This window comes from Pteronotus mesoamericanus, unplaced genomic scaffold (assembly GCF_021234165.1).
Source record: "Pteronotus mesoamericanus isolate MK-2021 breed Mesoamerican mustached bat unplaced genomic scaffold, CSHL_Meso_final contig_22, whole genome shotgun sequence".
Classification (NCBI taxonomy): Eukaryota; Metazoa; Chordata; class Mammalia; order Chiroptera; family Mormoopidae; genus Pteronotus; species Pteronotus mesoamericanus.
In genome coordinates, this window is record NW_026555090.1 from 8,889,494 (window position 1) to 8,905,849 (window position 16,356).

Sequence of the window (16,356 nt, forward strand, 5' to 3'; positions counted from 1 at the left end):
CGGCGCTCGTGGCTGCCAGGTCTGCACGGGCTCTGATGTCCACAATGAGCCCCTCTGGGGTGGGCTGCCGAAGGCGGAGTCCAGGTAAAGCTTCCACTCACTATCTCATCCTTCTCTAAACCCCTTGGCTTCAGCCTCTCATTCCAGCCTCTTGAAAGGAGAGAAGGCTGACAGACGATGTCAGTCATTGACCCTCCAGTTTAAATGCACATCTCCAGCTTTCCTGACAGTGACTTTAGTGAGTGTACGAAAGAGAGAGGGAGCATGTGCGCATTAAGAGGAAGAGAAGCTGCCTTGACCAGTGTGGCTCAGTTGGTTGGGCAACGTCCCACAAAACAAAAGGTCACCAGTTCGATTCCCAGTCAGGGCACATGCCCAGGTTGTGGGTTTGGTCCTTGGTCAGGAAGCATACGAGAGGTAACCAATCAATTTTTCCCTCTCACATTAATGTTTCTCTCCCTCTCTTTCTCCCTCCCTTTCCCTCTCTCTAAAAATAAATAAATAAAATCTAAAAGAAAAAGAAAAAGAGAAGAAAATCTGAAGAAAGGGGAAGCAAAGCTTTAACTACGAAGAATATAACATGTGTTGCCCACACAACTTTGTTAACTGAGGAATCCAGAATTCTTTTTCCTTAACTGACACACACAAATTGATAGTATGTATAAATATCCCATACTTTCTTTTTAATTGTAATGGAAAAAATAGGAATTTAAAAATGAGTTTTATGTTGTTTTAAAAATATTTTTGCCCTAGTCAGGAGGTTCAGTTGGTTGGAGTTTCATCCCACTCACCGAAAGTTGCTGATTCAATTCCTGGTCAGGGCCCATACCTAGGTTGCAGGTTTGATCCCCAGTTGGGGCATGAATGGGGGGCAACCAATCAATGTTTTTCTCTCACATCAATGTCTCTTCTCTTTCTCTCTCTCTCAAATGAATAAACACATCCTCAGGTGAGAATTTAAAAATAAAAAATATTTTTTTCTTCTAAATGTTCCAGTTTCTACCTATAGTAAAATCAGTTTGCAAGGTAACTGAATGATAAAACAAAATGAGAACAGTCGAATGGAATGATATCTTATCTCAGTCAAGTGGAACAAATGTTCGAATTGTTGTGCTTAACTTGCCAGTCACTTTTGCTTCTAAAAATAAACAACGCTAACTGTGCCAGTCTTGTTTGAAGCAGTGGGGTACTGCATGTTCCCTAATGTGTTCAGTTACAATATTGTATAAATTTATCTTATATTTTAAGTTAACATTTTATTGAGGCCACGGGTTGTTAGACACATAATTTGGAGTTTGGGGGAAAAAGTGGACTGCCAAATTCTACAACACTAAATATGCTCAGATTTGTTTAACAAATATATTTATGTGTTTAGTGAACGCATCATTTCTGGGGGGAAAAAAACTCTGAATGTTTCAAATAAAATCACTCAATCTACTTATGCTGAACTGTATACTGTCACTGAGTCAGAGGAAACTCCAGCTCATTTCTTCCCGCCCAGGCTCCGGTCGAGCACCTGCCTGACAGATAATGCCCCATGGAATTCTGTGTTTTGTTGAATGAAGCCTATTGGAAGAGACGGAAAATGAAATTTTCCAGAATAAGCCCAATACAGAGAAGGCATGCTGGGGCCGCCCCCACCACGGGCCATCTCTTCACCTAGAGCATAAGCGTTTGTGTCCTGTGGCCTCTGTCCCCCACAGGGCGCACGTTCTGTTCTGTGACCCACCGCCCTGTCACCTGTGCGGAAGGCCCTGCGCCACTCTCACATTGTAGCAGAGTCTGATCTTAGAGAGAAGGACACACCCTGGAAATGTTTCCAAACAGACCCTCACTTAGTTCTCTCTCAAAAAAAAAATCGTATCTGTGGGGAACGCAGCTGAAGCTGCCAAGGAGGCAGTGAGTGTTCTGAAGCCGCGTGAGGGAAGCTGACGTCCTCAGAGGGCACAGGTGGCTCCCGGAGAAAGGAGCCCAGGCCAGCTCCACACCAGGGGCAGCTCCACACCGGGACCGGGCCGGGCTCACCACGAAACCCATCCTCTGCTACGTCCACTGGGCTCCAAGGTACTTTTAAAGCTTTTAAATGTTGACTTTCTGACAGTGTAACATACATAGAGAAAAGACACATTCCTGAGTGTACAGCCTAGTGAATTTTCAGTGAGTGTAGCTGTGGAACCGCACCCCAGTTCTAGAAACAGAGCAAAGCACCTCGTTTTATCTGTCTTTGCTGTAACACAGACCCAGGTGGGTTTTAATTCCATGGTATATTGAGATAATTTATTTACATATCTGTTTCCCTCTTACAGATTGTCAATTATTTCTCTATGGCAAGAACTATTCTTTGTGCACCAACCACCCTGCCTCCCCGGCATATAGAACAATGGTTAGAAAATCACACATATATGGGCATATCTGGAAGTGTGTATATGTGTATATATGTAATCTATCTACCAAATGAGTATAAGCACACTCTATCACGTAGACTTCTTTTAGTATTTTGTGGGAAATGATATAGCTTTTGATCATGAACATGGACACTGGGGCCAGGCTGCCTGAATCTAACTCCTAGGCCTCATCTTGACCTTGGGCAAGTCCCTTGTGTCTCTACACCTCAGTTTTCTCATATGCGAACTGAGAGAACAGTCCTACCTATCTGAGGGGTTGTGAGGCCTAAGTGCGTGAGTATATGTGGAGGTCTTAGAACAATGCCTGCAATTTAGCCCAGTGGAAGGATTAACTGCTAGAATCTGCCGTGTGCAAAGCACTGTGTCAGGTGTCACAAGTATATAAGGAAACAAGATAGAGCCTGAGCCCTTGCCAGTGAGTTGGGGGAACAGTAGTGAAATCAGAGTGACCCTGTCCAACAGAAAGTCATGATCAAACGAGCACAAATCCACCGACCGTTTTTAGCCTGGAAGCTGTCCATCCTTAGCTAACCATTCAGTGAATCTTACCAGGTACCTACAACATTCCATGTATTACACCACTTCTCTTAGGAGTAAGGAGTCAACCTTCTTCCTTTTCTGGTATTAGCAAAATGCCCGTTTGGGGTCAGTTGTTACAGAACCGGTCTGTGTCTGTCGCCCCGCTGTTGCACCGACAGACGAGGAGATTCCGGAGTGTCAGCTGTTCTGCAAACAAACCCATCCTGAGGAGGAGCCATCTCTGGCGGCCAGATCCTCCTCGACCAGGCTCGGGGAGCTCAGGAGGCAAGGGGTGATGTCTCCTCAAACACTGTGGGTGGCAAAGAGGGGTGGCAGCTGGCTCAAGGTGGATGGGCAAGAACTAGCAAGGTGCCCACAGAGCAGTAACTGAGAAAGCGGCCGTCTGATGCCACTGAGCCAACTATTTTTCCAGAATTGGTGAATTCAGCCCTAACCTCACTCAGTTGTTCAGAATCTGTTTTACTGACTGTTTTTTTGGAACTGACAACCTAGCTACATTTCTGTCACAGACCAGCCCCTTGGGGACTGGTCTGCCGGCCTCACCCAGTGGTCCAGGCCGACAGGGACTTCTCAGAAGACCCGAATAAAGTGAGTCGGCTACTCAGTGAGACTGGTCATGTTTGTTCACATCAACATTTTTCATCCATTCAACTGTACATATGTCTATATAAAGCCCAATGTGGGTGTCATGGAGATGCAAGCCTGACTGAGAGCGCGCCCCTGCCCTCAAGGGGCCAGCTACACAAATGACTTAGTGTTGTGTGGCAGGAGGGAAGCTGGGGGAGATTGGGAAACAGCCAAGGTGAAAGGTTAACGGACATTTCCATCGCTTAGATGGCTGACCGACAATATTATTCACTCTTGTCAAGTCAACTGCTGCGTCAGAAAGACAGAACAGCGTGGCGAGGCATGAAAAAAACACAGCTTTTTACAAACGGTCACACGAAGCAGGAGAGAGACGTCTTTCACCCCATTACAACGTGGAAGAAAAGAAGACAGCAATTTGAAAATAGAATTAGTGCGATCAGATGAGGTCATGAGAATGTCAGACAGCATCCAGCTGCTTCTCTCTGTCTCTCTCTGTTTATTTTATTTTCTCTTCTCAGTTGGGGAATATTTCAATATATATAAAGTAATATAACAGACATGCACGTACCCACCCGTCAGATTTAACAGAAATAAAGGCTTTTTCATGGTTGCCACAGATCTTTTTTTAAAAAGAAAAGAAATAAATGTAAGAGATGGAATTAACCGCTCACGCTCCTCTCCCAGCTCTTGCTCTACGCTTTCTCCCAAGAGGCAACTGCCTCCCAGGGGTCCTTCTTTGCACAGCTGTGCATATTTACTACACATAGATGTGTTCATAAACTACAAATGAAAGTGCCTTGTGGGTCTCTACATTTTATAGGAGCAGCATCATCTTATACTGGGATTGTCTCTTCAAAAAAGGTAAGACCCTTTTTTTCCCCATTTTTGTTGTGATAAAATACACATAACAGGAAATTTACCATCTTAACTATTACTCCACATACAGTGGGCATTAAGTACACACACACTGTTGTGTAACCAGCCCTCCGTCCACGCACACTCATCTTGCAAAACTGAAACTCTACATTCGTGAAACACTAACTCCCCATTCCCCACTCACCAGCTCCTGCTTATGATTTTGGCTACTCTAGGTACCTCGTATGAGTGGGATCATATTGTACTTGTTCGTTTGTGACTGGCTTATTTTACTTGGCATAGTATCCTCAAGGGGCATCGATGTCATAGCGCGTCCCTGAATTCCTTTCCTTTTTCAGGGTGAATATCCCAGACGTTTTTTAGACGTTAGGCTAGTCCGGCACCCCGCCGTCATGCCCCAGCCTTGCCCCTCCTCCGCAGTGGCCCAGCCCTGTGCCTGGGTGTCTCCGTGGATTGGGAGCACCCACCCTCCCAGAAGGAGATCAGAAGAGGAAGCAGTTTTGTGCAGCAAACAAGTGCTGGGCCTGTCTGGGAAGACGGAGCACGCTAACAGGACCTATGTTTTACCCCCGAGAGCAGCCGGAAGTAATAGCGATCCAACAATTGACTCTTTATAAAAGTATGTGTGCACACACATTCCCTGACTGAGCCTGGCATCCTTCGTCTCAGAACTCTGCCCAGGGGCCTCAGGAGTGGGCCGTGATGCGCACTGGCAGAAGGCAATGAGAAGGGCCAGCGCGGACTAGGAAGAAATCACCAGGCAGGAGGGGGAAACGACCCACCCTGGGCATCGTATACGAGCCCCTCGCCGCTTCCACCCCAATTCTCCACGTGGCGCAGTGAGGACGGTAAGAGCATTAGCATCCCCATTCCTGGACGATGGCTGAGAGATTCAGAAGGTCTAACTGTATGCCAGAGGCTGCACGCAAGTCAGAAGCAGAACAGATTTCTGTCCGACTCCAAGCCCATCACGCTGCCTTTCTCGGGGCCAAGTGGAGACAGATCCTCGTCTCGCGTCCTCTCTCCCTGGGCAGGCCTGTCAAAGGGCAGGGCCTGGGGCACCTTATAAGCAAAGGGGTTGTGAATGCTGCAAGGAAGCCATTGGGAGAACACTTTGCTCTGGTTCAGAGATGAATTAGGGCAACTTGAAGCTGCACTTGGCTTAAAGCTAGACTCGGTTCCATGTGTGGTTTCTGCTTGGAGCCAAGGAGATTGGAGAGGCTCCAGAGAAGGCAGGCTGGGGCTCGCCCTGACTCAGACTGTGGCTTTCACATCCCAGGTGTCCCAGGACAGTCCTCTACCCTGTGTAGGCGTTCATACTGCTGAGTCTCAGTTCTCAGTCCCTGGACTAGAAAATACCACTATTTCAAGGTTAGGCAAGTCTTCAGCCTTCTTTCCTAAGTTGGGCAGTAGAGCAAGAATCCCTTTGTAGACTGACTGGAGTGTTTTGGTTGGAATATTTCTTATCTTTGGCAGCTACGTTGAAAGAATAGGAAGCCCCCATGCCCTTAGTGGATCTGACTTTTCACACCTACAGCTCCCCTGAGAACTTTGAGTGCAAACATGATTCCACGCCAGGGGACCCACTGCCCTGTGCTGCCTCTTCCCAGTCGCTAGGGCCCTAAACTGCCTAATGGTATTCATCCAAGCTCTAAGGTCCTTCTAGGCTTGTGGCTCTGAGCATCTTTCAGACTTGGTGAGGCTATCAAGTACTGTATCAAGGTGTGCAGAAGACTGTGCTTTCAGAGAAGACGGTGTAGGGGGTTCGAGTGAATCATGAACCACTCTGCAGGGCTGGCTCATTAGGGGACCACTGAGAGTAAGTCTGAAGGGGAACTGAGTGCTCCCGATAATCTTGACACAGATGGCGCTGTCCACAGCACCAACGACTCCATGCTGCTATAGCTGAGGCCACTCCTCAGATTTTATTATCTTACTTGACCCATCAGCAGCATCAAAAACAAAAGGTCATCTGCCTCCTGAAAAGACCATCATCATTTGACCCCTGGGACCCTTCTCTTGCGTCTCCACCACCACACTGGCTACACCATTTCAGTCTCCTTCATTGATTCCTCTTCAAGTCCCCAATCTCTAAATGTTAGAAGGCCCAAGAGCTCAGTCTTCAAATAGTCCCCTGCCCCCACTCAGCTCTTAGGTGACCTCATCCTGTTGCGTGTCTGGCAGCACCACCTACCTGTGGTAACTCCCAAACGTGTCTCCTGAGCCGGGACCCCTCCCCTGGGCATACCTCCGGGCTGGTGTACCCACCTCTCCATTCAGCACCTTCACTTAGATTTGACAAAGATTTCACAATTCATATGGAAAAACCAAACTCCTAATGCCGCCATCCACCCCCAGCCTTTCTCAAAACAAACAAACAAACAAACCACTTCTGTCCTCTTAGTTGCTTGGGTCAAAATCCTGGAGTAAATTTTGTTCCTCTCTTTCTTTTACGCTCCCCTGTCCAACCCAGGGAAGCACAGCCCGACCTTATCTGCTGCACTTTCTAAACACTCCCGAAGCCCTCGCCACTGCTTACCTGCATCACAGTTGCAGAAGTTCCCCAGGAACGGATGTAGGGAGGGCTCCTGGGCGCCCTCTCAGCCCCTGTTTTCTTTAACCCTTCCATAGCCCTGTGATGGGTTTACAGTGCCCCTCCCTTCATCCATCCCCGAGAGGGTTTCGTGGAGGCCCCTCCATGAAAGCCTCTCCGTTTGAGTCACCCAGAGCAATTTGTTTCCTGCCTGGACACAACAGATTCAGGGTCTCCTGATTGTGGTCTCCTCTTCTAGGACGTACCACCTTCTGGCACTCTATACAGTACGCGTGGCTTTACCACCCATTTCCCAACACAAGAGGTTAAAAAGCCGCCTTCATTTCATTCACTGCTGTGTTCCTTAGGCATAGAACACTGCCCAGCTCATAATAGCTGTGCAACAACGGTGGTTGAAAAATAAATTAAAGAATCTTTGAATGGTAGGTACGGACAGCTTGAATCATCTTTGGAGACATCAAGCTGAAATCTGGGGATGATGACTAGTCTTTGGGTGGAATGCTGTCCAACAAGTCGCTGCTTTCAGCGGCACAGAAAACCACACCAGCAGCCTGCCTGACTGTGCGGGAGAGGTGGCGGGGCTGCTATGACACTTGGGCGCTGGTGACTGTTGTCAGGGCATTGACTTAAACAGGCAGGCTGCTGCCTGCACTGCCGCGGACCCAGGTACCGCCTCCTTCACAAAGCATCTTGTGCCTTCGTGGGCTTACCTTCAAATAAGGAACATGTAAACTGCTCACTCACAGCAGCGGCCGCATTTGCACAGTATGATCAACGAACTTCTCTATTGACCAAACCAACCTTGGTACGGAGACATTATAATATTAATAATATTTAAGCCCCCCAGGGCAAGCTGTCCCTCCAAAAAATGGTCTCTTGAAGTTTCTTAACTCATAATTGGAATGAATTCAAAATACCCCCATCCCTGCCTGTGGGTGTGACGTGACATACCAGGGAATCCTTGGCACCAAGGCAGCAGGGCAGACTTTGCGTTCGCCTCTTCGTTTCCCTTTTCTCAGCCCATGTGTTTGACATGAAGGCCATCAGAGCCAAAATTTCTTATTCCGCCTTCCAAAAAGCATAGTATGTTCACATTAAAATAGTGTCCCCGTCACCAAAAGCCGTGTGTGTCTGCAGCAGCACTATCTGTAATAGCCCCGTAGCGAAAATCAGCCAAGCGCCCATTCTCAGAAGAATGAACCAAACATGCGCCATGCTTTCAACCAATGAAATAAAGGTCTCCAACATCACGCAACAATATGGCTGAATCTTTCAAATGTACTGTTCAGCACGACAGTAATAACTTGTGAATCTATTTAAATAAAAGAAATGTCCTAAAGTGTTGTTGTTGTTGTTCAATGTTCCTAGTCAGTCTTAACTTCCGAGGAAAAAATGCAGTTTCTCCACTCCCATCTCCCCCTCCCCAAGCAATTCCCCCTCAGCCCAGCGACCCTTTCCACACAAAGTAGGATGTCATTCTGACAGGTCTCCTGGGTTTTGATGCTGTGAGTCACTTGAATTGGAGACTAGCTATCTATGGCTCCCCAGTTCTAATCCTTCTGACTTCCCTTGTTTAATTACAATATTTAACATTTGGGATAAACCCTTAATATTCTTAATCATTAATAAAGGTAACAATAGTTATCTCCTTGTGAGACAGGTCTGTAGGCACTGCCTTCTCTTCCAACAGGCCTGCAAGGTAACCCTGTCAGGCCCATTCTGCAGATGAGGAAGCTAAGCCTCAGCCAGGCGGATCGCCGTGACCCATGGGAAACCCTCCCCAGACTCTGCTCTTTCTCATAGTTCAGGTCACTTCTCCAAGTGGCTCACTCTACAACAGGCTCCATTCTGGGTAACAGTCTTTCCAGGCTTCTTATCCCCAGCCAGACGGGAGGCCAGCTGGCTCGCTGCCGCAAGGTCCGGGGTACCTGCAGGAGGGTCACAGGAAGTGAGGGCAAGGATGTCTGTGCTGAGATCCCAGGTCCTGACCCCTAACGCCCGGCCTCAACCTGCAGAGGAAGCCTCTAATAGTCGGGCAAGCCAGAGAGCTTTAAAAGTCCTGGCAAGTACTCTGAAACCAGACCCGGCCAGCATGTGTCTCTGAATATCAGAATAGGCGCTATATTTACCCTGAAAAGCCCTTTAGTGCACTGAGAGCTATAAATAGCCATTGGGGCCCCAGCAAGTGGCCTTAACACATAGATTTCCTTCCAAAAATGCAGACCCATTTTAATTAAATTTATAATTAACCTTCGGGAGGGCAAGCCCCTGGATTCGGTTTGCTTTCGGAGACACCGTGAGTAATTTCCTCTTCATCGGACATTTGGGGATTAGCAGGGTGTTCAGCGCGGAAGCAGCCCTGGGGCGTGCAGAGAGCCCAGCTCCCTGGAGAGGACGCTCCGGGCCTGGTGCATGAGTGCCTGCACCCTGCAGCCTCGCGCCGCCCCTGCCCCGGTGTCCTGAGCGGAGGGTCTCCTTGCAAAGCCAATTCCTTTTCGTCATTTCCCCCAGAACAAGATGGGGGTCACAGCTGTGCTCATCCTGCCTTTGCTGCTCTTGGGGATCAGTGGTCTGCTCTTCATCTACCAAGAGGTGTCCAGGCTGTGGTCAAAGTCAGCCGTGCAGAACAAAGTGGTGGTGATCACCGATGCCATCTCGGGACTGGGCAAGGGTAAGCTAGGTTCACCCCCTGGTTCCCACTCCTGCCCTGAGGGACGAGCAGTGGCAGCGTGGGCTGCATGCAAGCCTGCTAGGTGGGTGGGGAGTCAAGGTTGAGTTCTCTCCTAGTGTCTCTTGTTAACTGGCAAGTCACACATTGTGCAAATCTTCTGTTTGGAGACTACAGCTTCCTCGCCTGAGAAAAGAGGGCACCGAAATATCTGCAGCAGCAAAGTCACAGCCTAAGTGGTCTGCAGGCTCATTTTGCTTTCATAGAGTCTCTAGAAATTTTGAAATGCGAAATTTTGAAATGTGGGGCAGTGTACAGGATATAAGCCCAGACCTGGGAGCTGAGTTCAATTCCTGGCTCTACCACTTACTTGCTGGTGGTTTCTCTTCTCTGCCTTGGGTTTCTCATTTGTAAAGGGAGGGTGCCCGTGAGCTCTGCCTCCTAATATTGTTGTGAGGAATAAATGAATTAATAGATGGAGGTCTCAGAGCAGGGGTGGAGCCGTGGTGGGTGCCACTCGAGCGTGAGCAGGGGTAAAATGATGGGCGTGCGTGCCCGAGGGGGCCGCACCCCCGCCGACCCGCACTCCATCACACTCAGCCTGATTCCTCGGTCACGGCGCCTCCTGGCCTGACAGGCGTCTCTGTCTGCAGCCCCTGAATTAGACGGCCTCGGAGGGCCCTCCCCCAGCTGCCACCTGCAGCTTGGTGTCCTTGAGTTTGTGAGATTCTGACCGTCATTCCTAACCATGCCAGTGCAGCCCCATATGTTACATCGCTTGGGTATAGTTTTTGCTGTTGTTTTGTTATTATTATTTTTTAATCCTCATCCAAGGATATGTTTATTGATTTTAGAGAGAGGAAGGGAAAGGGAAAGAGAAACATCGATGTGAGAGAGAAACATCAATCGGGTGCCTCCTATACCTGTCCCAACCAGGAATCAAACCCAAAACCTAGGCATGTGCGGTGACAGGGAATTGAACCTGCAACCTTATGGTGTGTGGGACAATGTTCCAACCCGCTGAGCCACCCGGCCAAGGCTGTTTTGTTATTGTTAATGAAACATGGAATGCACCCTGCCAAACATCCATCAGGTCACTTAACAAGTGTCCACTGAGTCCACTACATCCCGAGTATTGGGGTGGGCACTGCCCCTTCCAAAGAGCCGCTCTGGGGGGCTGGGCACCGAGTCCCTCGGGGCCGCCACGCTGAGAACGTTCATAAGCTCCTGTGTGGGAACTCCCTCGGAGCCTCACTCTCTCGGGCATCCCACTGGGAGCCGGTCTGCGTGGCTCTGATGACGGGAGCCACTTCAGTGGGTGATCGATTTGGGTTCACTGTGTAATTTTTTTTAAAGCATAAGGCAGATAAACCAGGTTCTCTGAGTGCCCCCCACGTGGGTCCCAGAAGCAATTCCCACAGAGCATATCCTGCATCATTACACTCGGTTCTCAGAGAGGAGGGGGACATGCACTCCCTCTTCTCCAGGGGTGACCCCGGACATACACATTTGTCAACCAGACCAGACACAGACAACAGGAAGTAGTGGCTGCCCTGGGGAATGGGAGCAGAGACACCCGCCACAGACGCTCAGAGGCAAAGTCTTTGGGGAGCCCTTGTTATTCAAGTAGAACAAGGCTACATGGCATGAGGCCAGCTGCCACCAGGAGGCCCCTTTACCATGAAGTCTTCCCAGGCCACCTGGGAGGTCCCCGAGGAACCGGGCTCCCGTGGCTCCTGATAGAAACACACGCCACCAGGGTGCTCCTCACACTGGGCTGCATCTGTGTGCTTCTAGCCGCTCTGCTGGACACCAGCCCCGCTGTGCTGGCGCTGTGTTCTGTTTACACCATGCTATCCCCAGCACCCAGTGCAAAGCTTGGCATGTAGTAAGTACCCCCCAAAAAAGTTTACTTAATGAACAGCTTCTAGAAGTGGCCATCTGATGAGAGAAGGCACTCATGTGGGTAAGTGTATTGTTATATATTTACTTTATTGATGTTTAACTAAATTCCAGTGTGATCACAGAACACACTCTGTATGATTTCAATTCTTTTAAAGTTGTTGAGTGTGCCTGGTGGCTCAGGATATGCGCTCTCTTGATGAATGGTCCCTGGGTGCTAGACATGACTGCGCCCCCTGCTGTCGGCGGTGGAGTGTTCTGCACAGGTCGGTTAGATCCTGGGGAGGCCGGGGAGGGCGGCTGTGCAGTCCATTTCCTTCCTGATTTTCTGTCTCACTAATTAGAACTACTGTTCTGTCTATTGCTGAGAGCTGTATATTTGTTTTAATGGTCTTACTACTTTTTTTAAAGTCTCATATGCCACACATGGCACAAATCAGGTGCCCAGGGAATACGTCTCCTGGGCAGAATGGCCCTTTCAGAGTCTGTGTCTAGCCTCTGTCGTGACTACTGTCACTGCTCTTTTTCACTGTATGTTATGGACCCACCCTGGAAAGAAAGGCAAAGCAGAAAAAAATTAAGTCCAAGTATTTAGAAGTAACTCGAGAAGCTGGGTGTACGTGACCTTAAATAAGGGCCTAGCCAGAACCTGCTGCTGACCACAGTGATTCTAGTTTCAAACAGCTCCATTTCTCAGGTCCAAGGCAAGGAAAGAGGGAGGGGCCCTGAGCAGAGGACACAGGCTGTGCATAGTCCACAGCACGCCCCGGTCCCGCGGAACCTGAGCAAACGGCGGGTAGCAAGCAGGAGCCCGGCGCCCAGCTGTTTACTAGGGAAATCAAATAGCCAAAGATCAGGACATCTAACGCCCACCCCAAACCGACACCATTCAGCCAAGTTGAGAATAGAGTCTCCCTGCACCCACTGTCTCTGCAGCAAGAGTAACCCCCAAATCCTTAGCCACTGTACCTGAGAGAGCGCAGCCCTGCCTGGGCTCCACCCCCTCTGCGATGCGGAGTCACGCGTCTTTAAACACTTCTGAATTCGAGCTGATGGCCTTTCAGTCGATCACCAACACTTCACAAGAGTCACAGGCCATCTGTCTACATTTTAATGTCTCCGATATCAGGAAGCATCTTACAGCCAAGGGCCTCTAGGACGCGAGGGCTCCGTGGACATTTGCTCCATGCAAAAGGAAAAGTCTGGTGCCCACTAGCTTGACCAAGACGAATGCTGTATTGAGCCGACTTGACGAAGAATAAAAATAAGAACATCTGCGTCTACCTGACGCGCCTTGAATTAGCAGAAACGATTTACCGCGTATTTGGGACTGTGCCCTTGGGATCCGCTGGACCAAAGCAGCGATCACTCTGCTGGGCTCCATCTGCCGGGCCCTCCCGGAAAAGGCATGGTATTAGCAGAGAAGAGGGGAAACGGGGCGATGGTAAAGGACACCCCTGGCTGCCTCTCCTGAGGAGCGCAAGGCCAAAGGCTTGGTCTGGCTCTTGGCCACAGGCTTTTCACCTGCCCCAGCACCCAGCTTGTAAATAGGAGCCGATCTTCATGAGAGGGAGGGAGAGTATGGGCAGGTGACGACACACCCCAGCACCTCTCTCTGAGCAGAGGCAGGGGCCAAGAGGGCAGCGCGGCGTGGAGATCGGGCACCCGGAACGTCCCTGCGTGGGTTAGCATCCTGGCTTCACCCCTGACCAGCCGGGGTCTCTGGGTAAATCGTTTCACGTCACTGGACCTCATCTCTCCGGTCTGCAAAGCCGCGACCAGCATGGCTGCCCCACACCCTGCGTGGCTGCCACTCCGAATTATGGCTCTCGCCCTCCGGATGAACTCTGGCACTATAAAAGCCATTTATATTAGAGATGTTTTAGGTAAAAAGAGCATAAAACACACCAAGAGCCCCACGCACTCGGGAACCCTCATCCTATTTTCTTTCAGCTCCTCCTTTCTGATGCTCGCAGGTGTAACCGGCCAGAAGCAGGGCCGTGGTGGGGACCGCGGGGGAAAATGGCCTCCTCTGCATCTTGACTTTTTAAAACAACAGACAGTCCCATGCCTTTTCTGATATTATTAGATCATGCAACACCCTGTGGTCATGAAACACAGCACTGATTCAGAAACGTCGGGATGCTCAGTTTGTGTCCAGTCTCATCGAAGCTGAACTTGCTTTCACCTCTCTGCTCCTCCCCGGTCGGCAGGTTACCTGCCAGACGGCTGCTCTTTCTGACCCCTCTGGGGTGAGGGGGAGGGACGGCAGAAAGCCGAGCCTCATTCTTTCTCTGGCTGCATTCTCCTGGCTCCAGCTCAGGTGCTCCCTGGACTGCCCGTCCCCACCTTCTGTGCAGGGGTGCGCTCCGCCTGCTCAGCCGCGGCTCCGCCCCAGGGAGTGAGGGTCTCCGCCACCCAGCCCTCTGTGTCGGAGTGCCCCTGCCCAGCTGAGCGGTCCCCCTGGGCAGAATTCAAAATAGCTCCCAACCAACTCGTGCCCTGGTGCACTGTGGTTGTGCAGTGGGGTCTTCAACAATGCGGACCGGCCCGCGGGGGGCAGCCACAGCCCTCCCGTCGTCCTCTGCCCAGGGAGCCCTGGCCCGTGGTCTCTCCATGGGGTTCTGGGGGCTGACTCAGACCACAGCCTGGACTCGCAGGCTCAGGGAGCTCACAGCGCGCTGTTCACAGAGTCCCGCTGGCGCCTTCCTCTTGAAGGTGCAGAAAATGAGCAAATACAGAGTATTTCCCCCAAAATTCTTTCTTCAAAGATCCCCTCCCTTCTTTTTTTTTGATCCACTTCTGTCCTGCTGTATTTTGGGGTAAAGGGCTCTAATTATGCACATATCCACAGAGTCAAGTGTCATGGCCTTGTATTAGACACTGTTCTGAATTTTTTTTTAAGTTACTATATCACGAACTTCATTTCAGTAGACCCATTTCTGCAGTATCAGTTGTAAAGGCTGCACAATATCTGACACATATCTTTACCATAATTTACTTAACCAATCTCCTATAATACTGGATATTTACAATCACCTCCAATTCTTTACTATTATGATGGTACCGAGATAAACAATATTATAACTATGTCCATGCAGTCATTCTAAATTTTCTTCTTAGAATAAATGCCCATAAATGAAATAATTGGGTCAAAGTCCATACTTATTTTTAAGAATCCTGTCAAATTTTTCTTCTAAAAGATTTTGTCAATTTACACTACCACCAGCATTGAATGTGTGACTATTACCAATTTTGTTTTTGATTATCTGATAGATTAAAATGAGTGACATTTTGATCTGCATTTCTGTATTGTTGGCATTGAACTCTTGTCTTCTGTATACTAGCTCTTTGCACCTGTCTTATGAATTGCTAACTCATCTCACAAGCCAATTTCTTTATTAGGGTCTTTATCTGATTTATAAAAGTTCTCTGTAGATCAAATAAATGTATCCTCTTATAACATATGTATTATAAATAAGTTTCCTCAATATATCTTGCTCTTAATTTTTATTTGTTTTCTGATAGAAGGTATGTTCCTTTAAGGATAAAAAAAATCTATAAATCATTTGTTATGATTTCTTCTTTTAGTCATCATGCTTGAAATATCTTTCCCCAGAGTAGGATTTATATATTCATCTCTCCTTTCTTCTAGTTCTTTTATGGTTCTATTTTTACATTTAAGTATTTAATACATTTTGGTATATTGCCAGTACATTTTTTCCCTCCCAAATAGTTAGCCAGTAGTCCAAACACCACGTTTTCAATAATATGTTCTTATCAATACACTAACTTTATGATATACTAAATTCTTATGAATACTTGGTTGTATTTTTAATCAATATTTCCATCTATACTTGAACCACTGCTTTAATTTAATTTCTGTAGCTTTATAGTACTTTTTAATAACTGATGGCGTTAGTCCAGCCCCATTATTCTTTATCAAAATGCCCTTTGCTGTTCTTGCATATTTATTATCCCAAGTAAAGTTTAACATCTTTCTGTCACCTTCCAAGACATGTTCAATCTTGATTTTCAGCATCTATTCACTGTGGACGGATTGACATCTTCATTGAATTTTGCCATCCAGGATCATCATGCCTCTTTCTCCGTAAAATACCTACATTTAGAGAAATCTTCTGTTCTCTATATGTAATAATTCAAGGTGACATTGTTAACAGTTTTGTTTTTGCAGTTTTGCAACTTCATTTGATAATCAGCAGTTAGTTCTCATCCGCATTAACTGCTTGTAGGTTTTTGAAAGCGGTGACAGGTGCGTAGGAAACCAGCGTAGAGAGTTTGGGGAATCTTCATCCTCATTACATCTTCTGGACAGCTGCCCCCGGACACGGCGCGGGACTTCCCTCCTTCCTCAGGCCAGACAGCTGTGCGGGGCCTGGCGCCGGTGCGCGCATCTCGAGTGCCCATCTCCTGCCTGGCAAATATCCAAATCCCCTGAGTGCCGGAGGGGCACGCTTCCCGACACGCTCTCCAGGGATGTGCTTGGGGGTGTCGATGGTGCGTTCTCTGGTCACGACCTCCTTGAGGGCAGGGCGGTCCTTCTTCTCCTCCCCGCCCTCCTTTTCAAGAGCCATTCTGCAGGGTCCAGGTTGGAAAGGAAAGCAACAGTTATTTCTTGATGCAGGCTTTCCTCCGTCAGCAGCACGAGCCTCGGCTTCCCTCCCCGCCCCCCTCAGTCCCGCCCACCACACCTGTCTCTAGACTGCACAGACCTCTACTTTTCTTCTCAGTTGGCCCATCCTGCCTTCTCTCCTGCTCCTGCCTGGCTTAGACTGCAGGATCCGGCACCCTCTGCTGCTCTC

The 16,356-nt window shown here is 48.7% G+C and overlaps 1 protein-coding gene across 1 annotated transcript in view; it reads left to right on the forward strand.

Moving 5' to 3' along the window:
• The first annotated feature begins 9,209 nt into the window (after nt 1–9,209).
• The window catches only part of DHRS7C (dehydrogenase/reductase 7C), a 51,396-nt gene continuing 44,249 nt past the window's right edge, over nt 9,210–16,356 (forward strand). The window contains exons 1-2 of the mRNA XM_054571251.1: nt 9,210–9,259; nt 9,475–9,634. Coding sequence (XP_054427226.1) covers nt 9,481–9,634 — 154 coding nt within the window. The 5' untranslated portion in view covers nt 9,210–9,259; nt 9,475–9,480. The remainder of the gene's footprint in view (nt 9,260–9,474; nt 9,635–16,356) is intronic.